Raw genomic sequence first — 21,541 nt, forward strand, 5'->3', positions numbered from 1 at the left:
AAGTTTGGTTATAGTCCTAATGATGAACTTAAAATGCTAGATTCGTAAAAATGCTTAAGACAAAAGTGAATTTTTCCATAACTTAATGAAATCTAAGAAATGGGATTGGAAACTGATAGTCACACTTCAAGTATGCTTATTAATTACTTTTTTCCCCTCAATATTGCTGACTTTACTTATTTATTTTTGAAAAGTGTAGGTCACTTTTTTTATAGGCAGTTTAAGTGCCTTAAAGGTATACCGTATGAAAAAGTGGTAATAACAGCACTATTACATTTCAGAGTAATAGAGTGACTTTTATTCTTGTCCAGGTGACCGTTTCAGATCAGTCATAGATGATGCCTGGTGGTTTGGAACAATTGAAAGCCAAGAACCTCTTCAACCTGAGTACCCTGATAGTTTGTTCCAGTGCTACAATGTTTGGTAAGGAAATATTTTGTTGTATTTTAGTTCAGCCAGGCTTGCCTTGAATTTTTTTCCCATCTGTTAATAAAAGAATAAAGACACTTCTTTTAAACACTGAAGCAATTATTTTTTAAATGTTTTATACAATTTGCAATATATTTAGATTTTTAAATATTTTTATAATATAATATTTTATAATATATTTTTATTAATATTTTTATCTTCCTTTAAGCTGGGACAATGGAGATACAGAAAAGATGAGTCCTTGGGATATGGAGCTCATACCTAATAATGGTAAGTGTATGTGAGACCTTGTGTCTGCAGTATGGAGTTAATTTCTTAAGAAATCTGATTTGCTAACTTGCTATCACATATGGTGGTTGTGAGGATCAAACAGAAAATATTTATTCAGCAAATATTTATTGTATACCTAATGTTGATCCCAGAGGGTAGAGTAGGCTCAGCAGTGAACAAGATAGACATTATCCTTGCTTACTTGGAATTTATAGTTAAATAGGGAAGATTGAAATTAATTTATTACAGCAGAATATGAAAGTATTTTGGTAATTATTATTTAACCCTAGAAAGTAAAGTTTGGGGAGCAAAGACACTTTTTCTAAACTGCAGTAGAATACTTAGAGTATAACATAATAGTTAAGAGGCCAGGCTTTTGAAGGAGACAGATACAGTCATATCCTGACTCTGCCATTTTCTATGTGATCTTAGTATGTTCCATAAAGTCTTCAAACCCCAGATTCTTAGGACTCAGCCTGTGAAGTTATCTAAACTAATACCTTCCTTATAAGGCTGCTTTGAGACTTAAATGACATCATGTGTGTAAATGCTTGATATAGAGCCTGATGCATGTAAGAGCTCAATGAAGAGGTAGTCATAATTAGTAATAGTAGTAACTGTCATCTTGCATGTGGCCTGGTACACTCAGGATTTGGGAGTTAGCCCTAGGCAGTGAATGTGACATCTTGATATTCAGAAAAGGTCAGTGAAACTGAAGCCTGGAGATTACATTTTCTTTCTACCTCATTGCCCATTTTTGTTTCAGTTTTTTTAAAAATACGATACATACACACAATTATATATGCCTAAAAAGAAAAGGCTATATTCTGGATTATTAATAATGCTTAATTATAGAGGGGATTAGGTGGACTTCATAAATTATCTTTTATATTCTATATTGTTTGATTATTTAAAAAACAATATATTACTTTTGCTATCAGATAAAAAGGAAAAATCTTTAAAACAAAAAGAAAAATATCTGATTTGTAACATAGTAGAAACAATCAATTATAAATGGAGTTGCTCAATAGTTATTGTAATCTAAGAAGTCAGAGAAAAGATAACTTGGAGAAAATAAACCTAATCTGGTAAACCTTAGAAGTGAAAAAAGGGTTATGCCGATAATTGTCTAAGATTAGTTCTTTGCAGAAATTATACTTTAAAAATTTAATACCAATAATGTTTTTTCATCTCACTGCTAAATTAGAGCTGTTTAAGAATACAAAATATCTTAATGAGTTTGTGACAATGTTATATGGCATGTCTTCTGGTTTTGTTTGTCTCCTTTATGAAAGTTTGAATTTGAAGTCACATTGGACTGTTGTGAATATGGGAGAAATTTAGCTAATTGGTGTTGTAATGCCTAGGGTATTTTTAAAAATGAATTAGTAATACTAATTTACTAGTTTGTTTCCTATCTAAATATATCTGCAGTGGGTGGGATTTTTGTTGTTTGGATACACATACATATGTACCCATAGAGTTTAAGTGTATTTTGTGAAGAAGAATTTTGATAGTACACGAACGGTGGCATATTTCCCAGTGTATCTCGATGAAATCTAGTCTGAAAGAAAAATTAGCTGGTACATTTGTAGATTTTGTGTCACTACCACTCTCTAATGATTCTGCTAGCTAAAATGTTAAAGATTCAGAAAGCATACTTTCATCATTTAAGTGCAACAAGCAAAAGAATCATCTGTTAGTATGCATGATTCTCACTGTTTCTACATTAAAAAATAGAGGATTTCATTGAAGTATTCCTGAAAAATGCCACTTTAGTTCAGTTTCACCTTTTGTATGTTTTATCAAAGTAAATATGGCAATGAAATTATGAAATGATTCAGAAAACTTTGAAATTCACATCATTTCATAGAAATGATTTCTCCTTTATCTGTAACTTGATAATAGAGTGAGTTTTCAGGTATAATTTTGGAGCAGTAATTAGATCATCTAGAGAGTTATTTATGTTTATTTTATTTTTAAAAAGTAATTTAAATTTTATTGACCTTTACAATATACTTTTCTCTATGAATATAACATATATATTTACCAAATCTGTATGAAATGATAATTTTGTGACAATATCAATTTTATGTGCTCAAGCTAACCTAAATATTAATAAATTACCATATATTTTGCTTATCTGCTTTTCTGTCTCTGTATTTCAGCTGTATTTCCTGAAGAACTAGGTACCAGTGTTCCTTTAACTGATGTTGAATGCAGATCATTAATCTATAAACCTCTTGATGGAGAATGGGGTACTAATCCCAGGGATGAAGAATGTGAAAGAATTGTTGCAGGAATAAACCAGTTGATGACATTAGGTAAATAATAATAACAACAACTCATGAGTATAGGAAAAGCTGGCAGAAAGCAGAGGAAAAATACTATTATTAAACAAAATTTTTTTCCCCACAATATCATGAGTCAGTGGTTTTCAAACGTTTTTAAGTAGAATCTCTTTTGAATAAGATCTTACACAGGACTTAAATATCTAAAACAGTTATAAATGGGGTTACTCTACCTCAATTCAGAGTGAGGGCCTCCCAGAAATGCCAAAGTTATCTCCGAAAAGTCTGGGTTCTTCACAACCCAATTTGAAAACTCTTGACATATTTCAGCTAAAATGATGTAAATTGGAAGTGAAGAAGGGTTGAAAGCTCACTTATGATTATATGGATAGCTATACCAGCTTCTCCCGTCTTTACATGTATATACTGAAAAGAATCTTTTTAAGGGGAGAGGAGAAGGTGTATGTACTGCTTTTGCTTAATTAAAAAAAAAAAGAAAACAATGATCACAAAAACTTGATTATCTAAAGTCTGGGCTTCCTCAATAACTCTAGACTAGTGTTGTGCTTTGTAGCAACCCATTATGTCAGTAAGGAATCAGCTTCAAATAGTCTAGAGAGAAATTAACATGAATAAGAAGAGCTGAAGAAACTGGAGACACAGGTTGGAGGATTTTTAAGTCCTAAATCTTTTATCAAATGTCAACACTTTGTAAAAATAGCCTCATAAATACTATCTTAAATAACTTTGGCAGTATTTCGGGATATAACATAGTCTAATATGTGAATGAGCAAAAATATGGGGAGTGATCTTAATTAGGTTCTGGTTTTTGCTCTACCGGTGTACCGTATGCAGTGAAGTCAGTGATATTGAGTCAACTTCTGCATCTGTTTCCTTTTCTCTGTTTGCCTGCTACTTCACAGAATAATGTTGTAAAGATGAGATAAGCTGATAAGTTTTGGAGAAGGTCAGAGGTTACATTTGAACGCAGTTAATGATAGATTGGCTTTGTTAAAAAGATCCAGGGATGGCCAGCTATCAGTTATGGAAATGTATGTGTATGTTCTTAATAGGCTAGATTTAGATACTTGTCATTTCTTTCTCCTAGTGAATCTATGAATAAAAAATATTCCTAGAATTTTGCAATGTAAATGTGGACATAGTAAAAAGTGAGACTTTTTTTTATGTCAACTAAACTATATAGTTTTATGAAAAGACAGTGGCAGACTAATGGTTATGTAGATTAGGATGTATTGTCTTAATTCAAACAGAATTCTCCTTGAATTATTTTAAGCATACAAAAATAAATTTACAAACTTATTTATTTTAGATATTGCTTCAGCATTTGTTGCCCCTGTGGATCTGCAAGCCTATCCCATGTATTGCACGGTGGTGGCATATCCAACGGATTTAAGTACAATTAAGCAAAGACTGGAAAACAGGTTTTACAGGTTAGAACCATTTGATGTAGCTACTACCAAAGGAAAGCTAAATGATTCTTTCACCCATTTACTGATCTTCTTTCTATAGCAATGTTCTTCAACTTTATGTATATGTGAATGCACATGCAAATCACCTGGGTATCATGTTAAAATGTAGGATCTGATTCAGTAGGTTTGGAATAGGGCCTGAAATTCTACATTTCTAACACGTTCCCAGTAATGATGATGGTCTATAGACCACACTTCGAATACAATTCCTGAATACAGTTTTTCCTAGATGCTGATATGATTTTATGTTCACTATCATCATATTGTAATTTATAGAGGCAAGCCAAAGTATTTAATTTTCTCTTAGATAACAAACTAAAATATTTGTTTGCTCATGGATTTTTCTTAAAATAATGTCAAAAATTATGTGTTTTGTTCTTATTTTGCTTATATTCATTTTATGAATACTTATGAAAAGATGAAATTAGAAAAGACTCAGAGCATTTTGCACTATTGTAGGTTAAAAAAACAGACATAATTCCAGTTAATTTGCATCTTCTAGTTAACAGTTTTGATGAACATTGAGTTCTTAATCTTAGACAGGCTTCGTGGGCTTATTCCCTAAAATGTTTTGTCAGATAATAAGTGTAAATCTATAGTTTTCACATAATGAAATTGTATTTTTTGTTTTAATTTTTCTTACATGATTTCTTAGCAGGCTAACAGTATTGTGATTTTTATAATAGTGCATTAAAACCTTTTGTGACTAATTTTATATTACTCCAGTCCTATCCATTATTCTTCATTTTAACCTATAGAAATTTTTATTTATATTTTGTACTCACGTTTTTCTGTATAAAATGTGCCCTTGGTACTTTTTATTATTTACATTATATTTATATACCTGGCACTGAAAACACTGTTTGTTATTCCTTACTAACAAAGGGTTTCTCAACAGCAGCATTACTGACATTTGGAGATGGGAAATTCTTCATTGTTAGGGACTATCCTGTGACTCTAACCACTAGATGCCAATAGCAGTCCCCTAGTTGTGAAAACCAAAACTGTATCCAGACATTGCCAAATGTCTCCCAGGGGGGAAGAATCACCCTGGTTGAGAACCACTAAAATAAAGAAAACCAAGATATTAGACTTCAGGTTCTAAAGATTTCTCTGATCTTGTTAGGTGTACTTGCTATTGCTTCACTCATATTTGTCAAAAGCTTAAAAATGAGGAAGAAGTCCTCTATGATATGCGCCTCCCAGCCATCCTACCCTCAAAGTATACTTCTTTAAGTCTTTTAGTGCCACATGTTAGAAGTTTAAGAGAAAAAATGGAGAAGAAATTCTTAACTACATTATTCTTTCTCTCCCTAGACCCCTAAATTGCTAAAGATTAGGAGTTATACATAGTGCTTCAGAGATGGACCAAGACATGGGAGGATGAGAGGGAGAGAAATAATTGTTCCTATATACTGTTGTTGGACTCCAGCTGGAAAGATAAGCTGCTAGCATCTCCCACTATTGTAAATATACTTTCTCACAGACAAACTGCTCAACATAATTGCCACAGTGTGCTATACATACTGTCCCCAACTTAGGATGGTTCAACTTACGATTTTTCAACTTTGCTGTAGTACAAATATGCATTCAGTATAAATCATTCTTCAAATTTGAATTTTGATCTTTTCCTGGGCTAGGCTAGCAATGTGCTGTGCAATACTCTCTCGTGATGCTGGGCAGGGAGCTGCAGCTCCCAGTCAGCCACACAATCATGAGGGTCAACAACCGATACTCTCACTGTACTATGTTGCCAGATGATTTTGCACACCTGTAGGTTAATGTAAGTGTTCTTAGCATGTTTAAGGTAGGCCAGGCTAAGCCGTGATGTAGGTTGGGTTATATTAAATGCATTTTCACCTTAGAATATTTTCAATTTACGATTGTTTTTAGGATCTTTTCAATTTTTGATGGATTTATCAGTACATTTCCCCATCATAAGTGAAGGAGCATCTGGATTTCAAGATACATTGTAGCTTACATAGGCTTTTTTGGCATTAGCCTAGCTTTTAACCAATTCGTGAAAAAAAACCAAAAACTTCTGAAACACAGTACTTATAATTTATAAATTGCCTATTTTCCAACCTGATAATATAGTTATAAGTCTGAGGTATGTTATTATTTAGTACAATGATGCTTTTACATGCTATTTCACTATTTAAAGCTTTTTTTGCTTCCCCCTTTACTCAATGGCTTCATATTTCTTACAGTTTATGGTTTTCCTTTCTGATACTTCTAGTTTAGCCTCTTTTAACTACTGCTATCAGTTTGCCCTGCTGGTATATTTAATGCCTTATTTTATACACAGTTTTCTGTATGGTACACTGAAGCTATCTCTGATTCCATTATTAGAATGAGTCTCATGAATCTATTTAAAGTGCACAGAAGTTTTTCTGAATGCTTCTATATCCACAATAATATATGCTTTTTAAATTCCATTAATTGTATTTCTGTTCACAAATCAGCAAGATTTTCTAAGAAGTTGTTTATTGTTTTAAGTTTGGCCACATATTGGATAATATTCTCATAAGTTGTCTTTGGATTTTTCTTTACTATCAGAAATAAAATTACAGAACACGAGAATTTATTTCAGCATTGTCAATTAAGGGTTCAAAAAATAATTCTCATTTAGTTAGGTTTCTTGGTAAACCAACACACTCACCATGTTTTTATATTTTCGTATCTCATGAGCAGGCTATCAGTTAACTTTTATTTCTGTCATTTGATTGTCAGTAATATAATTAGATTAAAATTGCTTGTTTCCTTTTTCATATAGAAGTCAGAGGTGTTTATTATTAAAAAGTGGTATCATACATTACAGAAATATGTAAAGCAAAAACTAAAAACTCCCTCTTTGTCTTTTTATGCCACTCCCCTTATAGACATTCTCCCTCCCAAAAAGAAGTCACTGTTAATAGTCCCGTGTGTGTCATTCCAGACATAGTCTGTGCAAATACATAGTTTTTTCCCTAACACAAATGGGGTAATGCTTTTTTGAAAATAGCTTTAAAGGTGTGGGTTTTATGATTGATTTAAGACTGAAATTAAAAAGTCAGAATGTCTCAGTTTTAAATTGTGTGCACATATTTCTAAATATAGTGACGTTGAGACTTCAGTATTTTGTTTTTTTCAAAGGCGGATTTCTTCCCTCATGTGGGAAGTTCGATATATAGAGCATAATACGCGAACGTTTAATGAGCCTGGAAGCCCTATTGTGAAATCTGCTAAATTTGTGACTGATCTTCTTCTACATTTTATAAAGTAAGTTATTTTTCCATGCTTAATTATAATAGTTGTAATAATTACTGGCACTGCAGTATTTTAAAATGTAAAACAACTCAACATGTAAAATGTAAAATACAATTATTTTTGTTATACATAGTATCACATGCTGTCACATAAACAGAGTTCCTTTCAAAATAGAAAGCATATTATGTTTGTGTCTGAAGAAGAAACATTTAGTTCATTGGCTAATATTAGTTTTAAAACCATTAAAATTAGGTTACAGTTGGGTTCTACAGTTTAAATAAAAAACATGGATCCTTTTCTTGTTCCAACTGTTGGACGATAATAGTAATAGTAAAGGTTTATTGAGCACGTAATGCTTTACCTACATTAGCTCTTCTAAACCAAATAACAATCTTACAAATGGGTAGAGATCATTATCTGGAATTTCCAATTGAGGAAACTAAGTCTTTTAATGGTAAACTTGTCAAAGGTTGCTTAGTAAATGAAAGTCAGCCATCTGATTTGAAAAATTTTCACCTTAACATTATATTGTCCCTGTCAAGTTTATGAACAAGTTTTTAAGTAGTCCAGTAGGAAACTGAATTTAACTTTAAAAATTCATCTTCCTCACAGTCAAATTTACTTCCTCAGTCACTGATACATAACAAGAGTGGTAACTCCAATTTATTAAGGCAGAAGCAGTATTTTGTGTAGTCTTAGGATGAATTGAGCCTTCTAAATTGAAGCCAGAGAAATGTATCGTGTATTTTGAACAAAAGAGTGCTCTCATTTCATATTAATGTTATTGTTTATATTGGATAATTTTTTCTGGTTAAGAAGAGGTAACTATTTCAAAAACTTAGACTCAGCTGTCATCAGCTTTCATTTTCATAAAGAGATTATTCAGGCTTTTTTTTTAAAAAAAAAAAAAACCAACAAATAAACATATCCAGCTTTCTTCTCATTACTGAGCATAGTCTTAATCTTAGGGTCCATTTTCCTAGAGATTAGTTTGTGGTTTTGCTAAGGAATACAGGTAATTTCACTATAAGAAAACACCAAACAAAATTAGTAAGATAAATTTTGTGCCTTTCTCTACCTTTTGCTTTCCAAATGGTTTGGGGGGCTATTATCGCTATGCTTTTCCTTTTATTCAGTGAAATTGGTAATTAAACATTAATTATCCTTTGAGGGCTCTTCTGTAATTTTATAAGTGTTATAACTATGTGTATATACATCTTTTTTCAAAGAGATATGAATCAATAGATTCACATGATCTAGTAATATTCATATTCCAGTGAAATAATTTAGATGAGAATTATTTTTACATTTGGAATAGCCTAAGAAATGCATTTCTTTGAAATAGTTACTTTAAAATACTTTTGAAATACAGATTAATGTGATATATAAAGCATTTATATTATTTATCTGTTAAAATAAATCCCTGGCATTGATAGATGGATATAATTTGTTAAAAACTATTTTTAGCTGACAGTAATTTTCAGGAAATTTTGATCACTAATTCCTTGAAATTTTGATTATTGTACTTTTTAATTTGTACTTGGCAAAATTTTAAGCCATATATACAAAGTAATATACTAGGTAGATACTTAGAGATAGAAATAACAATATTCTTACCCTTTTAATACAGTTTCATAGAATAGATAAATTTGTAAGTAACCATAATATAAGGAAAACTGTGATAAGTAACAAGAGAATTATATGAAAGTTTAGATGAGGATAGGGTCACTTCTAACTGTGATGGTGGGAGTTCAATAAAGATAAAGGGGAGAAGTATGTTAAGACATTACGGACAAGGCAGGTATTAATGGATTCAGGAGAAATAAGGTGAAAGGAAAGCCATTCCAGGAATGTGTATCATGAGATAGGTAAGTAAAAAGTTATTAAGGGTAATTTAAACTATAATTTAAATTGGCTGAAGTAGAGTGCACATGAGTGGAAGTCGTAGGGATACAACACTATAAATTTGAGTTAGAACCAGATCATGGAGGGCCTTGAGTGCCAATCTAAGAAACTAGACTTTTAAAATGTGAGCTCTGGAAGCAAAAGGCTGTTGAAAGTATTTTAACATGAAAATAACATGTTTACACTATTCCTTAAAAATATTAATTTGACTGCAATGTCAGATATTAACTTATAGAGAAGAGCCAAAAGCATAAATAGCACATTGGCTGCTACAGTTGATCAGGTAAGACATGATGAAGGCTTAATTTATAGAAGTGAGAAAGGAGCAGATGCCAAGAGATTTTGAGGATAGAATTACTGATTGGGTTTATAAGGAAACAAAGGAAAGAATAGTGAAAACCAAGATTTCCATAACCGTAAGAATGGTATGCTGTTAACAAAAAGAAAAAATAGAAAAAGGAGGAAGAGTATCTGGGGAGTAACAGTTGGGTTTAGATGTGGAATTTCAGGTGATGGTAGGATGCTCAGGAGAAGGGTCAGGACAAATAATAGGAATTTGGAATTCATTAACACACATGAACTGCAGATATATAAGGTTATCAGAACAAAAGGTATACTGTCAAGAAGAGATAACTGAGGACAAAATTTAGGGAAGAATGAAGAAAAGAAGGAATTGGAAGACAGGAGGTATATTAACTTTCCCTTGAAGACTGAGGCATGAAGAATGCATCCCGGCACAGCAGTAACCTGAGCAAATACTGGGAGGTAAGAATTGTGTTTGGTGTAGTAAAATAGGCCAGAGTAGAGGCTCTACATAGAGTGGAGAGGGCAGGGTTAAATGTGTGCATATGGCATTGGAGTCAACCAATGGAGAAAGCCTGTAGATTCAACTTTTATCTTAAAGTCTGGTTGTTGGAACAGATCTTAAAGGGAAAAAAAATCTCATGTCTCTAATCTTATATATTAAAATTTCCTTCTTGGTATTCAGGGATCAAACTTGTTATAACATAATTCCACTTTACAATTCAATGAAGAAGAAAGTTTTGTCTGACTCTGAGGTATGTAATATTTCATTATGATTACTATGTTGGTATTCTGTATATAAAAAATTTACACATTGTAGTTTTCAGGTAAAAGCTGTTATGAAAATTATTTTTTGTGCACTGCTGTAGTTAACTTTTTTAAAAAAGTGATATTCAGAATTTTCTTGTTACGGGGCGGCCCCGTGGCACACTCGGGAGAGTGTGGCGCTGGGAGCGCAGTGACGCTCCCGCCACGGGTTCAGATCCTATGTAGGAATGGCTGGTGTGCTCACTGGCTGAGCGCTGTGCGGGAGACACCAAGCCAAGGGTTGCGATTCCCTTACCGGTCACGAAAAAGACTAAAAAAAAAAAAAAGAATTTTCTTGTTACAGTTAGAAAAACTTTTTAAGCAGGGGGAGTCTTTTTAATGAGTCAGTAAAGTGCCCTAGCATATATATTATGGGTTTTCCCAAGTGTAAAGGAAATAATTGCTAATTATACAACTACAGAGTATAATGAAATCTAGAATGTTTTGTGAATCTGATAATTCTTGCTTCAAAGGAAGAAGAGAAAGATGCTGATGTGCCAGGAACTTCTACCCGAAAAAGGAAGGTAACACAGTTTTCGTTTTAGCAAAAGTGCTTTATGTGAATTTAAATGTATTAAGAGCTGTTTTTACTCTTATCATTTTTAAAGACAGATTAAAAATTACTTCTAAATCAGTTTCAATCATAAAATGCATGGTTTTAAGACCTAGGTGAATGATATTTTCTTTTATTTGAATTACTGTATATTACCTAATTATCTAAGACTGCATTAAAAATACAAGTTTTATTGTACAAGTGCTATTTTATTAATATATTTGAACATTTTTATTTCAGGACCATCAGCCTAGAAGAAGATTACGTAATAGAGCTCAGTCTTATGATATTCAAGCATGGAAGAAACAATGTCAAGAATTGTTAAATCTCATATTTCAGTGTGAAGATTCAGAGCCTTTCCGCCAGCCAGTAGATCTCCTTGAATATCCAGTAAGCATTTTTGAAGATACTTTCTTTACCTGTCAGTTTGCTGCATATCTTATACATGACAGTTGGCTATTTAAGTTATTTTTTTTATGATTATAGCTTATTTCTTTATTATTTCATAAATGTTCTCATTATCCACTTGGTTATATAGAGAATTTGAGTTGAGTAGTATGGTAAAATGGGAGGAATGAAGATTACAAAGAATTGAGTTACAGTTCTGGCTCCTCTTCCCTTACCCGCTCTCCATCTTTGAGCAAGTCACTTAGTTTTCCCATCTGAATATTTTTTTTTTTTTTACTATTTCTTTTCTTCCCCACACAAATTCCATGAATTTATTTTGCAATCGCTTAGGAAACAAAAATAATAATACCTACTTCTTACAGGGTTATGGAGATGAAATAGGAATACATAAAAATAGTTTTTAAATGCTGAAGCGTTATACAAATGTAAGGTGGCATTATTATATTTATTTAAGTTATGCTAGTTTATGATCTTTATGGAATATATGGTAAAAAGAGTTGAGTGAACATGATTCAAGTATTTATTTTTTCAAGCAGTCTTAGCAATCTCAATTTAGCTTAAAGTAATTTTTTTATTCCTTTAAAGGTGGTACAATTCAGATAACATTCATAGTTTCAAGTGAAAATAAAAACTGTTTCGTAAGGCATTGTGATCTAGGTGTGGTACCATCCTACTTCAGTATCTGTCTTTTATATATGTGTCCTAACTTGCAATTGTGAAAATAGAGATTTCATCAATAGTTAAATATCATAAAATGATGTTTTTCTTTTCATTTAAAAAACCCAGAATCATGGACTCTTACATGTGGCAGAGAAATCTTTATTTCCACCAGTGTGTTAAATTGGGCTAATTTGAATATTACCTTCCAAAAAAAACCCTAGAAGAACTGAGCTGATGTTATACTGCTCTGGTTTTCAGTTCTCTTTGTTTTTGGAAGTTGTAGATTTTCCCTTGTTTCTTGTAAGCTCAGCTAAGTATTTTTTAAAGTTGTTCATTTATCCATCGCTTTATAGATGTTTGTATTCTGAGTTTTTCCCAGAGAAGAAGAGTTAGAAATAAGCCTTAATGTTTAGCTTCTAGAGGCACAAGTATTAACACTATGCTGAGGAAAGTGAGGCCTTGGGCCATGGTGAGGAAGGCATTTGGAACTGAGACCCCATGCTAAACCAGGACTGTTGAAGTGCTGTACCCTGAATGAAAAGAATAGAATAATTCCTTCTATAAGGAAGAATGTCTTTCCCAGTGGCTGTGGTGTCAGAGGAGAGAAATATCCCTGAGCTTACGCTATGCATGGATTTAGAATCCAAATTTATGGGCCGGCCCAGTGGCGCACTGCTACAGTGCGCCGCTTGGGAAGCACGGTGGCGCTCCCGCCGAGGGTTCGGATCCCAGGTACAGACCGGTTCCCGCTCACTGGCTGAGCGAGGTGTGGGAGCAAGACCGAGGGTTGCGATCCCGTTGCCGGTCCCGGTCCGGTACGGGCGTGACACTGAGGGTTGCAATCCGTTGCCAGACACGAAAAAAGACAAAAAGGAAAAAAAAAAAAAAGAATCCAAATTTATGCTACCATTTTTGTATAGAAGTCCATTATGGGAAAAAAACAATCCCTACTGAAGATGAACTAGTGATTTAAAAACAAAGAAATTAGCAATTCTGTGAGGGAGTTATTCACCATAAATGACAACAGAAACAACAAACAGAATTATCACCCTGTCCCCCAAAACTTGAGATAGTAGATTATTCTGAAATACTATAGTTCATCAAAAAAAGAGAGAGAGAGACACTATTCACTGTAAGAGGATTGTCACAGTGTACCACCGAGAAAAAGAATGCTGCCAGTTAAACTTTGATATCATTTTGGTTAAGAGGATAAATTAAAGAATAAGAAGCATAAGGGAAGAAAGACATTATTTGAGGGGGAAAGAAGGTAAGGCATATTAAAACAAAACCAGCTAAATAGAATTCTAAGAATGAAATGTAATGTCACATAAACTTATTTGGCAGCTGTTTTAATCCGTTTTGTGTTGCTGTAACAGAAATACCTGAGACTGGGTAATTTATAAAGAACAGAGGTTTATTTGGCTTACAATTCTGGGACAGCTGCATCTGGTATGGGCCTCGGGCTGCTTCTACTCATGGCGGAAAAGCGGCAGGCAGCCGGCGGGTACAAGCAGATCACATGGCAAGAGAGGAAGCAAGAGAGAGAGAGAGAGAGAGATAGGTGCCAGGGTCCTATGTACAACAAGCTCTCTCGGGAACTAATAGAGCGAGAACTCATGCATTACTCCCTCCTCCCGCAGGGAGAACATTAATCCATTCATAAGGGATCCGATCAGTTTCCAGCACTGCCACATTGGGGATCAAATTTCCACATGAGTTTTGGAGGGGACAACACATCCAAACTCCATCAGCAGCATTAAAAACAGATTAGATATCTGGAAAGAAAGTTAGTGCAAAGATCTAAAGAAATTATACAGAATGCTATATACAAAGAGATAAAGTGATGAAATGTCTGAAAGAGAGATTAAGAGGTAAGGTAGGTAGAATGAGAAGGTCCAAAATATATCCAAACAAATTCAGTGGGAGAGAATAGACAGAATGGGAAAAGGGCAATATTTGAGGAGCTAATGGCTGAGAATTTTCTAGGTTTGATAAACATTTGAAAAGTATGATTTCTGTGCAAGATACGTAAGAAAAAATCATTACCTAGAATAATAGTGAAGAATCAAAAATTCAAAGACAAAAAGAAAAATGTTAGAACAGTCATGGAAGAGGCTTGAGACTGTGCTCCAACCACTCATTTTATTGATGTGGAACTGAGGCTTAGCTCTCCAAGATAGGTAGCTATTTATTGACAGTGCTAGAGGAAGAACTCATACCCTTATACTACTATATGTGATAATAAGAAAATGAATTTTTATATAAAGAAAGTAGATCACTTTTCAAACTTAGGGCAGAAATATATAAGAATGCAGTCATCTCTTAAGTATTCAAAATAGTGAGAACAATATTTAGCAAATGTTTAGAACCTGTCCTAGCTAAGAGTGTTAGCAGACAAAAAGTCGCAAAAGTAAGAAAAAAAGTTTAATTTAATCTCTTGCTTTTTGTGTTACTCCCTTATGGAGCTGCGTTGTTTTTTATTGTCACACAGGATAAGAGAAAAACTTTGGATAACCTGCTTTATATACTTCAGAATTAGCTATAAGTTGACTATCAGCCTTATTTTAATGGACTATTTAAGGCAGATAATGCTCATTATACTTTAGCTTTTGTATGAAAATTTTAGTTCACGTTTTGAGTTTAATAAAATATTCAAAGCAAGATGTTAAAAATTAAACTTTTTGGTGGAAAGTAACGTGCTAAATATTCTACCTCATTCATTTATTCAGCAGAGTTATTTTGAGCATCTACCATGTATTATACTGAATGACTGAAGCTCAAGATGTGGACTAAGAAAAATACAAAAATGTAAAACATTAAAAAATTTCGTATCATTTTTATATTTTCCACAAATCTACAAAGTTCACGAAGTCAATAATGCCATAAAATTCGATATCCAAGTAATTAAAGACTGTGTCAAAGTGGTTACCTTTAGAAGGTGGAGAAGCTAGATACTGTTCAGCTGGTTTTACCATCACATAAAGCAATTTTGTGGCTACTTTTTTTTCCTTTTTTGCAACTGTCTTAGGAATCTGGGATGCAGCCTTCGGAATATCTTTTTTAAAATGACAGTCTTCGAATAGTGGTGAATTTAATTTCTGTAAATAGCAGAATCATTTAGACCAGGTTTGTTATATTAGGTAGACTGAACCATACGATACACTGTTTTTGCCTAAATCAAAATTTTACTGAAAGGTACTACCTCTGATTTTGTTGTGTGGCTTTATAAAGTGGCAGCTGTGAAGTCATGTAGAGTTTAGACACTTCAAAAATGTTTTGGTCAAAGGCAGTGTAATTAGACTTCTGCTTCTGGGAAGATGGAGTAGACATACTTTTCCCTGTTTCTCCTTCTAAGTAGAACTTAAATTTGTGGACGTTATATATAAAACAAACAAGAAAATTTCAAAAGGTGAAGACAAGACAGACAGACTGGGACCTCAGGACCAACACAGTAGTAAGTTTCCTGGGTTTGTTTTTGCCTTCTATATCCCATTCTGAATACAGGAGAAGCCATCAACCTAGAAATGCCAATGAACACTGACTAAAAAAACCCTAAGAAAAGCTTACTCTTTCTAGCCAGAAAACCAGGAAAGGGGCAGCCTAGCAACACAGAAAACTTATAGGCAATACTGCTCTACTCCAGCCAAATACCACAGAAAAATCTGTGGTCCCACCCCTTACCCACCAGTGAATGCCAGTAGAGAACCACCCTCATTTCCCTTAAATACTAGTGGAGACCACAAGGGGAGCCTGGACTTCTACCCCTACATGGCAGTAATGAGGTAACCCTTCCCCCATCTTACCGGGGTGGTATTGTTTAAGGCCTAGTGGAGAGTCAGGACTTTTCACCACTTGTCAGTGATGATAAAACCACCACCAATAGTGTCAGTGTAGGCTATTTAGGGAATAGTAACAAGGGACTACCCACTCCCAGTCTAGGTGGTGTCAATGGAAGCTTAAAGAATCTGTATTCCCATCCCCTCCCAGCAGTAACAAGGAGATCCTCCCCACTCCTTGGGTAACTTCCACCCCCATGTGGGGTAACAAGGCAATACCCTGCCCACCCATCACCTCCAAAGTGGTGTCAGAGGAGGCCTGCTAAGACACAAGATTTTTAAAAGATCCATTCTTACACCCCGAATGTGCAGGTTTCAGTTGAAAATCACTTACACCAAGAACTAGGAAGATCTCAACCTGCATGAAAAAAGGCAATCAACAGATGCCAACATGAAGATGACACAGATGTTAGGATTATCTGACAAGGATTTTTAAATAGCATCATAAAAGTGCTTAAGCAGTTAAAAACATACTTGAAACAAATGAAAGAATGGAAGGTCTCAACAAGGAAATAGAGGAACTGAATGGAAATAGAACAAATTAACTCAGTACAGAGAACAGAGAAAGGAATCAGTGAACTTAAAGATTTAAAAAATGGGAGGGGAGGAGAAATTTCTATACTTCACTTGAATTGGTAAAATATACGTTTTGCTTCAGTTAAACATAGTTTTGAAAATTATGCTTAATTGAAACAAAAATTAAAACAAGGTCCAGTGTATATAGAGGAAATATTTAAGACAGTTGTAGTATAACTGGAGAAGGTAAAGGGACACAAGGGGATAGGTAGTTTCTGTACTTCACTTGAACTGGTATGGTGTTGATGCCAGTAGACTTTGATAATTATGTATGCAGTGTAAAATACCTAGAACAACCATTACAAAGAGATACCATCACAAACTGACAAGAAGATTGGAAAAAGTAAACAAAAAGCAGAACAAACAGAAAACAAAAAATAAATGACATAATTCATTGAAATTATACAGAATGTGTTTCCATCCACAGTGTAATCAAACTGGAAATCAATAACAAGAAAATCTTTAAGCATTTGATAACTAAACAGCACACTCATAAATAATCTATGGGTCAAACAAGTCCCATGAGAATTTAAAAAAACTCATTGAACTCAGTGAAAATGAACGTAACATAAAAATTTGTGGAATGCAGTTTGAAGCGATGTAGGGAAATTTATAGCACTAATATACACTAAAAGAGTATGTCTGAAAAGAAGTCACAGTAATCTAAGCTCACTCCTCAAGAACCTAGACAAAAGGAAAAGTAATATAAATCAGAAGCAAACAGAAGAAAGGAAATAATAAAGAGCCAAAATCAGTGAAATGTAAAACAAAAAAACAGAGAAAATCATGAAACCAAAAGCTGGTTCTTTGAAATAAATAAGCATTAAAATTAACAAACCTCTATTAAGATTTACAAAGCTAAAAAAAAGAGAAGACACAAATAGGTAGTATCAGGGATGAAATAGGGGGATATCACCACAGACCCTGCAGATATCAAAAGGATAATAAATACTGCAAGCAATTCTACATATATAAATTTAACAACTTAGATGAAGTGGAACAATACTTAAAGTATAAAGTACAAGTCACCCAATATAAAATAGATAATTTGAGTAGCTCTATAACTATTAAGGAAATTAAACTTGCTTTTAAAAGCTTTCAAAAAAGAAATCTCCAGTCCCACATGTATTCAGTGAAGAATTCTACCAAATGTTTAAATAAGAATTAACACAAATTCTACACAATCTCTTCTAGAAGAGAGAAAAAAGACTTCCTAACTCATTCTATGAAGCAAGTGTTACCCTGGTATGAAAACTAGACAAAAGTAGTATGTAAGAAGAAAATGCAAAAATTCTTAACAAAATAACAGCAAAGTAGAATTCAGGAATATATAAAAATGATTATGTGCCATGACCATTTGGTGTTTATTCCAGAGATATATGAATTTGAAAACTAGTCAGTGAAATCCGTCATATTAACAGGCTAGTGAAGAAAAATCACATGATCATACCAATTAATATAGAAAAAGCATTTGACAAAATTCCACACTCATTTGTTCTAAGAATGTACATTTTAGATATGATATGATAAAGTCAGTGTGGTTGCAGGAGGAAACAAGAACAAGGCTTGGAAGAAGTTTATTAATATACTTGCGGGTCCCAGAAAGGAGGTCACCACATGCCAAACAGGACCAGAAGGGAAGTGCCAGGTTTGGTTGGGTGGTGAAGATAGGAGTTAGGGAAAAGTTAAGAAACCCTTTATTGGGATTTCTGCAGGGAAGGCAAGTCAGAGTAAACAGTTTAGTATTGGCTAGTTTGAATAATTCTGGTGGGTTCTGGGGTATAGGGGTGGTTTCTAGTTGTCTGGTCCTGGCCCTGGGATGATTTAGGGCAGAGAAAATATTGTCTTGGTGTGTAAGAGTTAGAAAAGGAGGTGGTTGGGGCTATATTCTGAGGATTGATTGGTTTGTTATATGAAAGACATGTTCTCAGTTGATCTCTTTGCAGTAAGAATTGGCTAGCCCTGGGAGGGGCATTATTTCCCCAGGTCTGTAAGGCTGCCAAATACCAGAGCATCAAGAATAAAGAAAATAAGAAAACATAGTTAATTGGCCCCACGATGAACAGATGCCAAATAGACAAATACAGAATCTAAAATTAAAAAACAAAAAAAACCACACATTAATCATAATAAAAATGCTAAGAAAACTAGGAATAAAGGGGAACTTTTACAACCTGATAAAGAACATCTATAAAAAACCTACAGGTAACATCATGCTTAATAGTGACTGAACAAGTGCTTTCCTCCTGAGACTGGAAACGAGGCAAGAATATCCACTCCCATCAGTGCTATTCAACATAGTACTGGAAATTCTAGCCAATGCAATAAGGCAAGAAGAGGAAGTAAAAGGCATACACATTGGAAAGGAAAAAATAAAACTTTGTAAAGGCAATAATCCTATCTTATATTGTACACTTTTTACTTTATAGTCAAATGTATTTGATCATAATTTAAATTTGGTGGTGGTTTTAGTCCGTTTTGTGTTGCTAAAACAGAATTACCCGAGACTGGGTAATTTATAAAGAAAAGAGGTTTATTTGGCTTACGATTCTGGGATGGTTGCATCTGGCACGGGCCTCAGGCTGCTTCTACTCATGGTGGAAAAGTGGCAGGCAGCCAGCGGGTACAAGCAGATCACATGGCGAGAGAGGAAGTGAGAGAGAGAGAGAGAGAAGGTGCCAGGGTCCTTTACAATCAGCTCTTGCGGGAACTAATAGAGTGAGAACTCACTCACTACCCCTCCTCCCCCAGGGAGAGCATTAATCCATTCATGAGGGATCCACCCCCATGACTCAATCAGTTTCCAACACTGCCACGTTGGAGGTAAAATTTCCACATGAGTTTTGGAGGGGACAACACATCCAAACTCCATCAGTGGTGTAAAGTTAAGTTGTTATACTTCAAAAAATACAGTTACATGCTCGGGGACTATTGAAAAGATACAGTACTTTTTGTCCCTATAAAAGATAACATATTCTGATAATTTTCTGTTGCTGTTCTGCTTTCACTTGTCTTTTTTTTTGGCTTCCCATCTGTTGCCTTGTTTTATACATAATTGAATAGTTGGAGACCTTGGGTGATTCCACTTCTCTGTGGAATAAAGTATGTAGACTTTGTGACAACTATTTACATTTATAAATCTTGATTACTGCAAAAAAGCTCCCAGTTATAGTACTGAAGTTGAGGTTACTAAAACTCAGGCCTCCACGTAAATGGGATGTTAGCATGCTTCCATTGTCTTTATTTCCTCATTTTAAAGTAACAGTTGTGTTTCAATGAGTCAGCAACCTTTAGGATTTATAGGTAGTTTACAGTTTGGGTTTTTTTTAACATCAAACTTATATGTAGTTGTAGAGCTGAGCTTTTTTATTACTCTTAACTACCCCTTTCCAACACAACTCTGTCCTCCCTGGGGACCCCAGCAAAAACAGAAGAACTTCTGTGTTCTTGAAAGAGAAAAGTCCTGTGTTGATTGCAATAAAAGAGAGTGTGTGAAATAAATAAAAATTATTAGAAATAAGGGAGCCGTGATGAGGGAAACAAGAATGATTGTTAATAGTTCTAGGACTTGTACTGTGTGAATCCTTGTGCTGAGAAGTAATGCTATGTGGTGATAATAATAATAATAGTAATAATACCACCTGTTTTCCCTCCTAGGACTACAGAGACATTATTGACACTCCAATGGATTTTGCTACTGTTAGAGAAACTTTAGAGGCTGGGAATTATGAGTCACCAATGGAGTTATGTAAAGATGTCAGACTTATTTTTAGTAATTCAAAAGCATATACACCAAGCAAAAGATCAAGGGTATGTAATTGTATTTTTATTGATGTTTAAATTAAATTAGTAGAAAAGTATGTTAAATAGGTAGTTATTGCTTTTATTTAAAATTTACAGCAAAAACTTTATTATATTCTTAAGAGTGTTCTAGTGGAAAAAATAATTCACATCTTTCTATTCAGTTCCTTCTGTGAAATAACCTGATGTCATTCTTGATATTTAGGAATGGTTAGTTTTCTTGAAGTAATGTGGTTGAATAGAAATCATATATGAATTGTCCTTGTAACTGGAGCCGTCTGGGCTTAACTTTTCCCGATCTTTTCCTCATTTATGGAAAGAAGATTTTGTGTGACTGATTTATAAAAATGAGTAAAAATGTAAATAGCACTCACTTCTCTTTGGTCAGACAAGACATTACCAAGGGGTGATAAGTAGCAATGAAATGAGAAAGAATAGATGCTCATCCTAGGTAGCCATGGAAAACAAGTTCAAATGCTCAGGAATAGTTTCATTATGATAGAAATTCACAACCAAAGAGTTTTGTCTGTGTGAGCCATCTGAATTCAGAGTAAAACTTTTCTTTAAGAATCTTTCAAGGCTTGGAAGATCCTAATCTAAACACAACAATAATTTAATTGTAAATATGCTTCAGTATACTCTTATCAAAAGTGACTAGGAAAAAGGAACATAAGAAGCAATATTTAAATTTTAAAGCATTTTTATTAGAAAAATATTTAAATTACATTTTCCTTTGAGAAGTGTTTGAACACAATTTTGGTTTTCTTTCTTTCCGTAGATTTACAGCATGAGTTTGCGCCTGTCTGCTTTCTTTGAAGAACACATAAGTTCAGTTTTATCAGATTATAAATCTGCTCTTCGTTTTCATAAAAGAAATACTATAACCAAAAGGAGGAAGAAAAGAAACAGAAGCAGCTCTATTTCCAGCAGTGCTGCGTCAAGGTATTTAATTTCTTTTAAATA

At 33.8% G+C, this 21,541-nt stretch overlaps 1 protein-coding gene across 1 annotated transcript in view; it reads left to right on the forward strand.

The window, feature by feature from the left end:
* Positions 1–21,541, forward strand: part of PHIP (pleckstrin homology domain interacting protein) — a 132,216-nt gene that overhangs the window by 102,001 nt on the left and 8,674 nt on the right. The window contains exons 27-36 of the mRNA XM_008566644.1: positions 312–423; positions 638–699; positions 2,868–3,023; positions 4,321–4,441; positions 7,616–7,741; positions 10,623–10,692; positions 11,218–11,268; positions 11,538–11,687; positions 20,435–20,587; positions 21,357–21,520. Of these exons, the coding sequence (XP_008564866.1) occupies positions 312–423; positions 638–699; positions 2,868–3,023; positions 4,321–4,441; positions 7,616–7,741; positions 10,623–10,692; positions 11,218–11,268; positions 11,538–11,687; positions 20,435–20,587; positions 21,357–21,520 (1,165 nt within the window). The remainder of the gene's footprint in view (positions 1–311; positions 424–637; positions 700–2,867; positions 3,024–4,320; positions 4,442–7,615; positions 7,742–10,622; positions 10,693–11,217; positions 11,269–11,537; positions 11,688–20,434; positions 20,588–21,356; positions 21,521–21,541) is intronic.

Source organism: Galeopterus variegatus, unplaced genomic scaffold, assembly GCF_000696425.1.
Source record: "Galeopterus variegatus unplaced genomic scaffold, G_variegatus-3.0.2 Scaffold259, whole genome shotgun sequence".
NCBI lineage: Eukaryota > Metazoa > Chordata > Mammalia > Dermoptera > Cynocephalidae > Galeopterus > Galeopterus variegatus.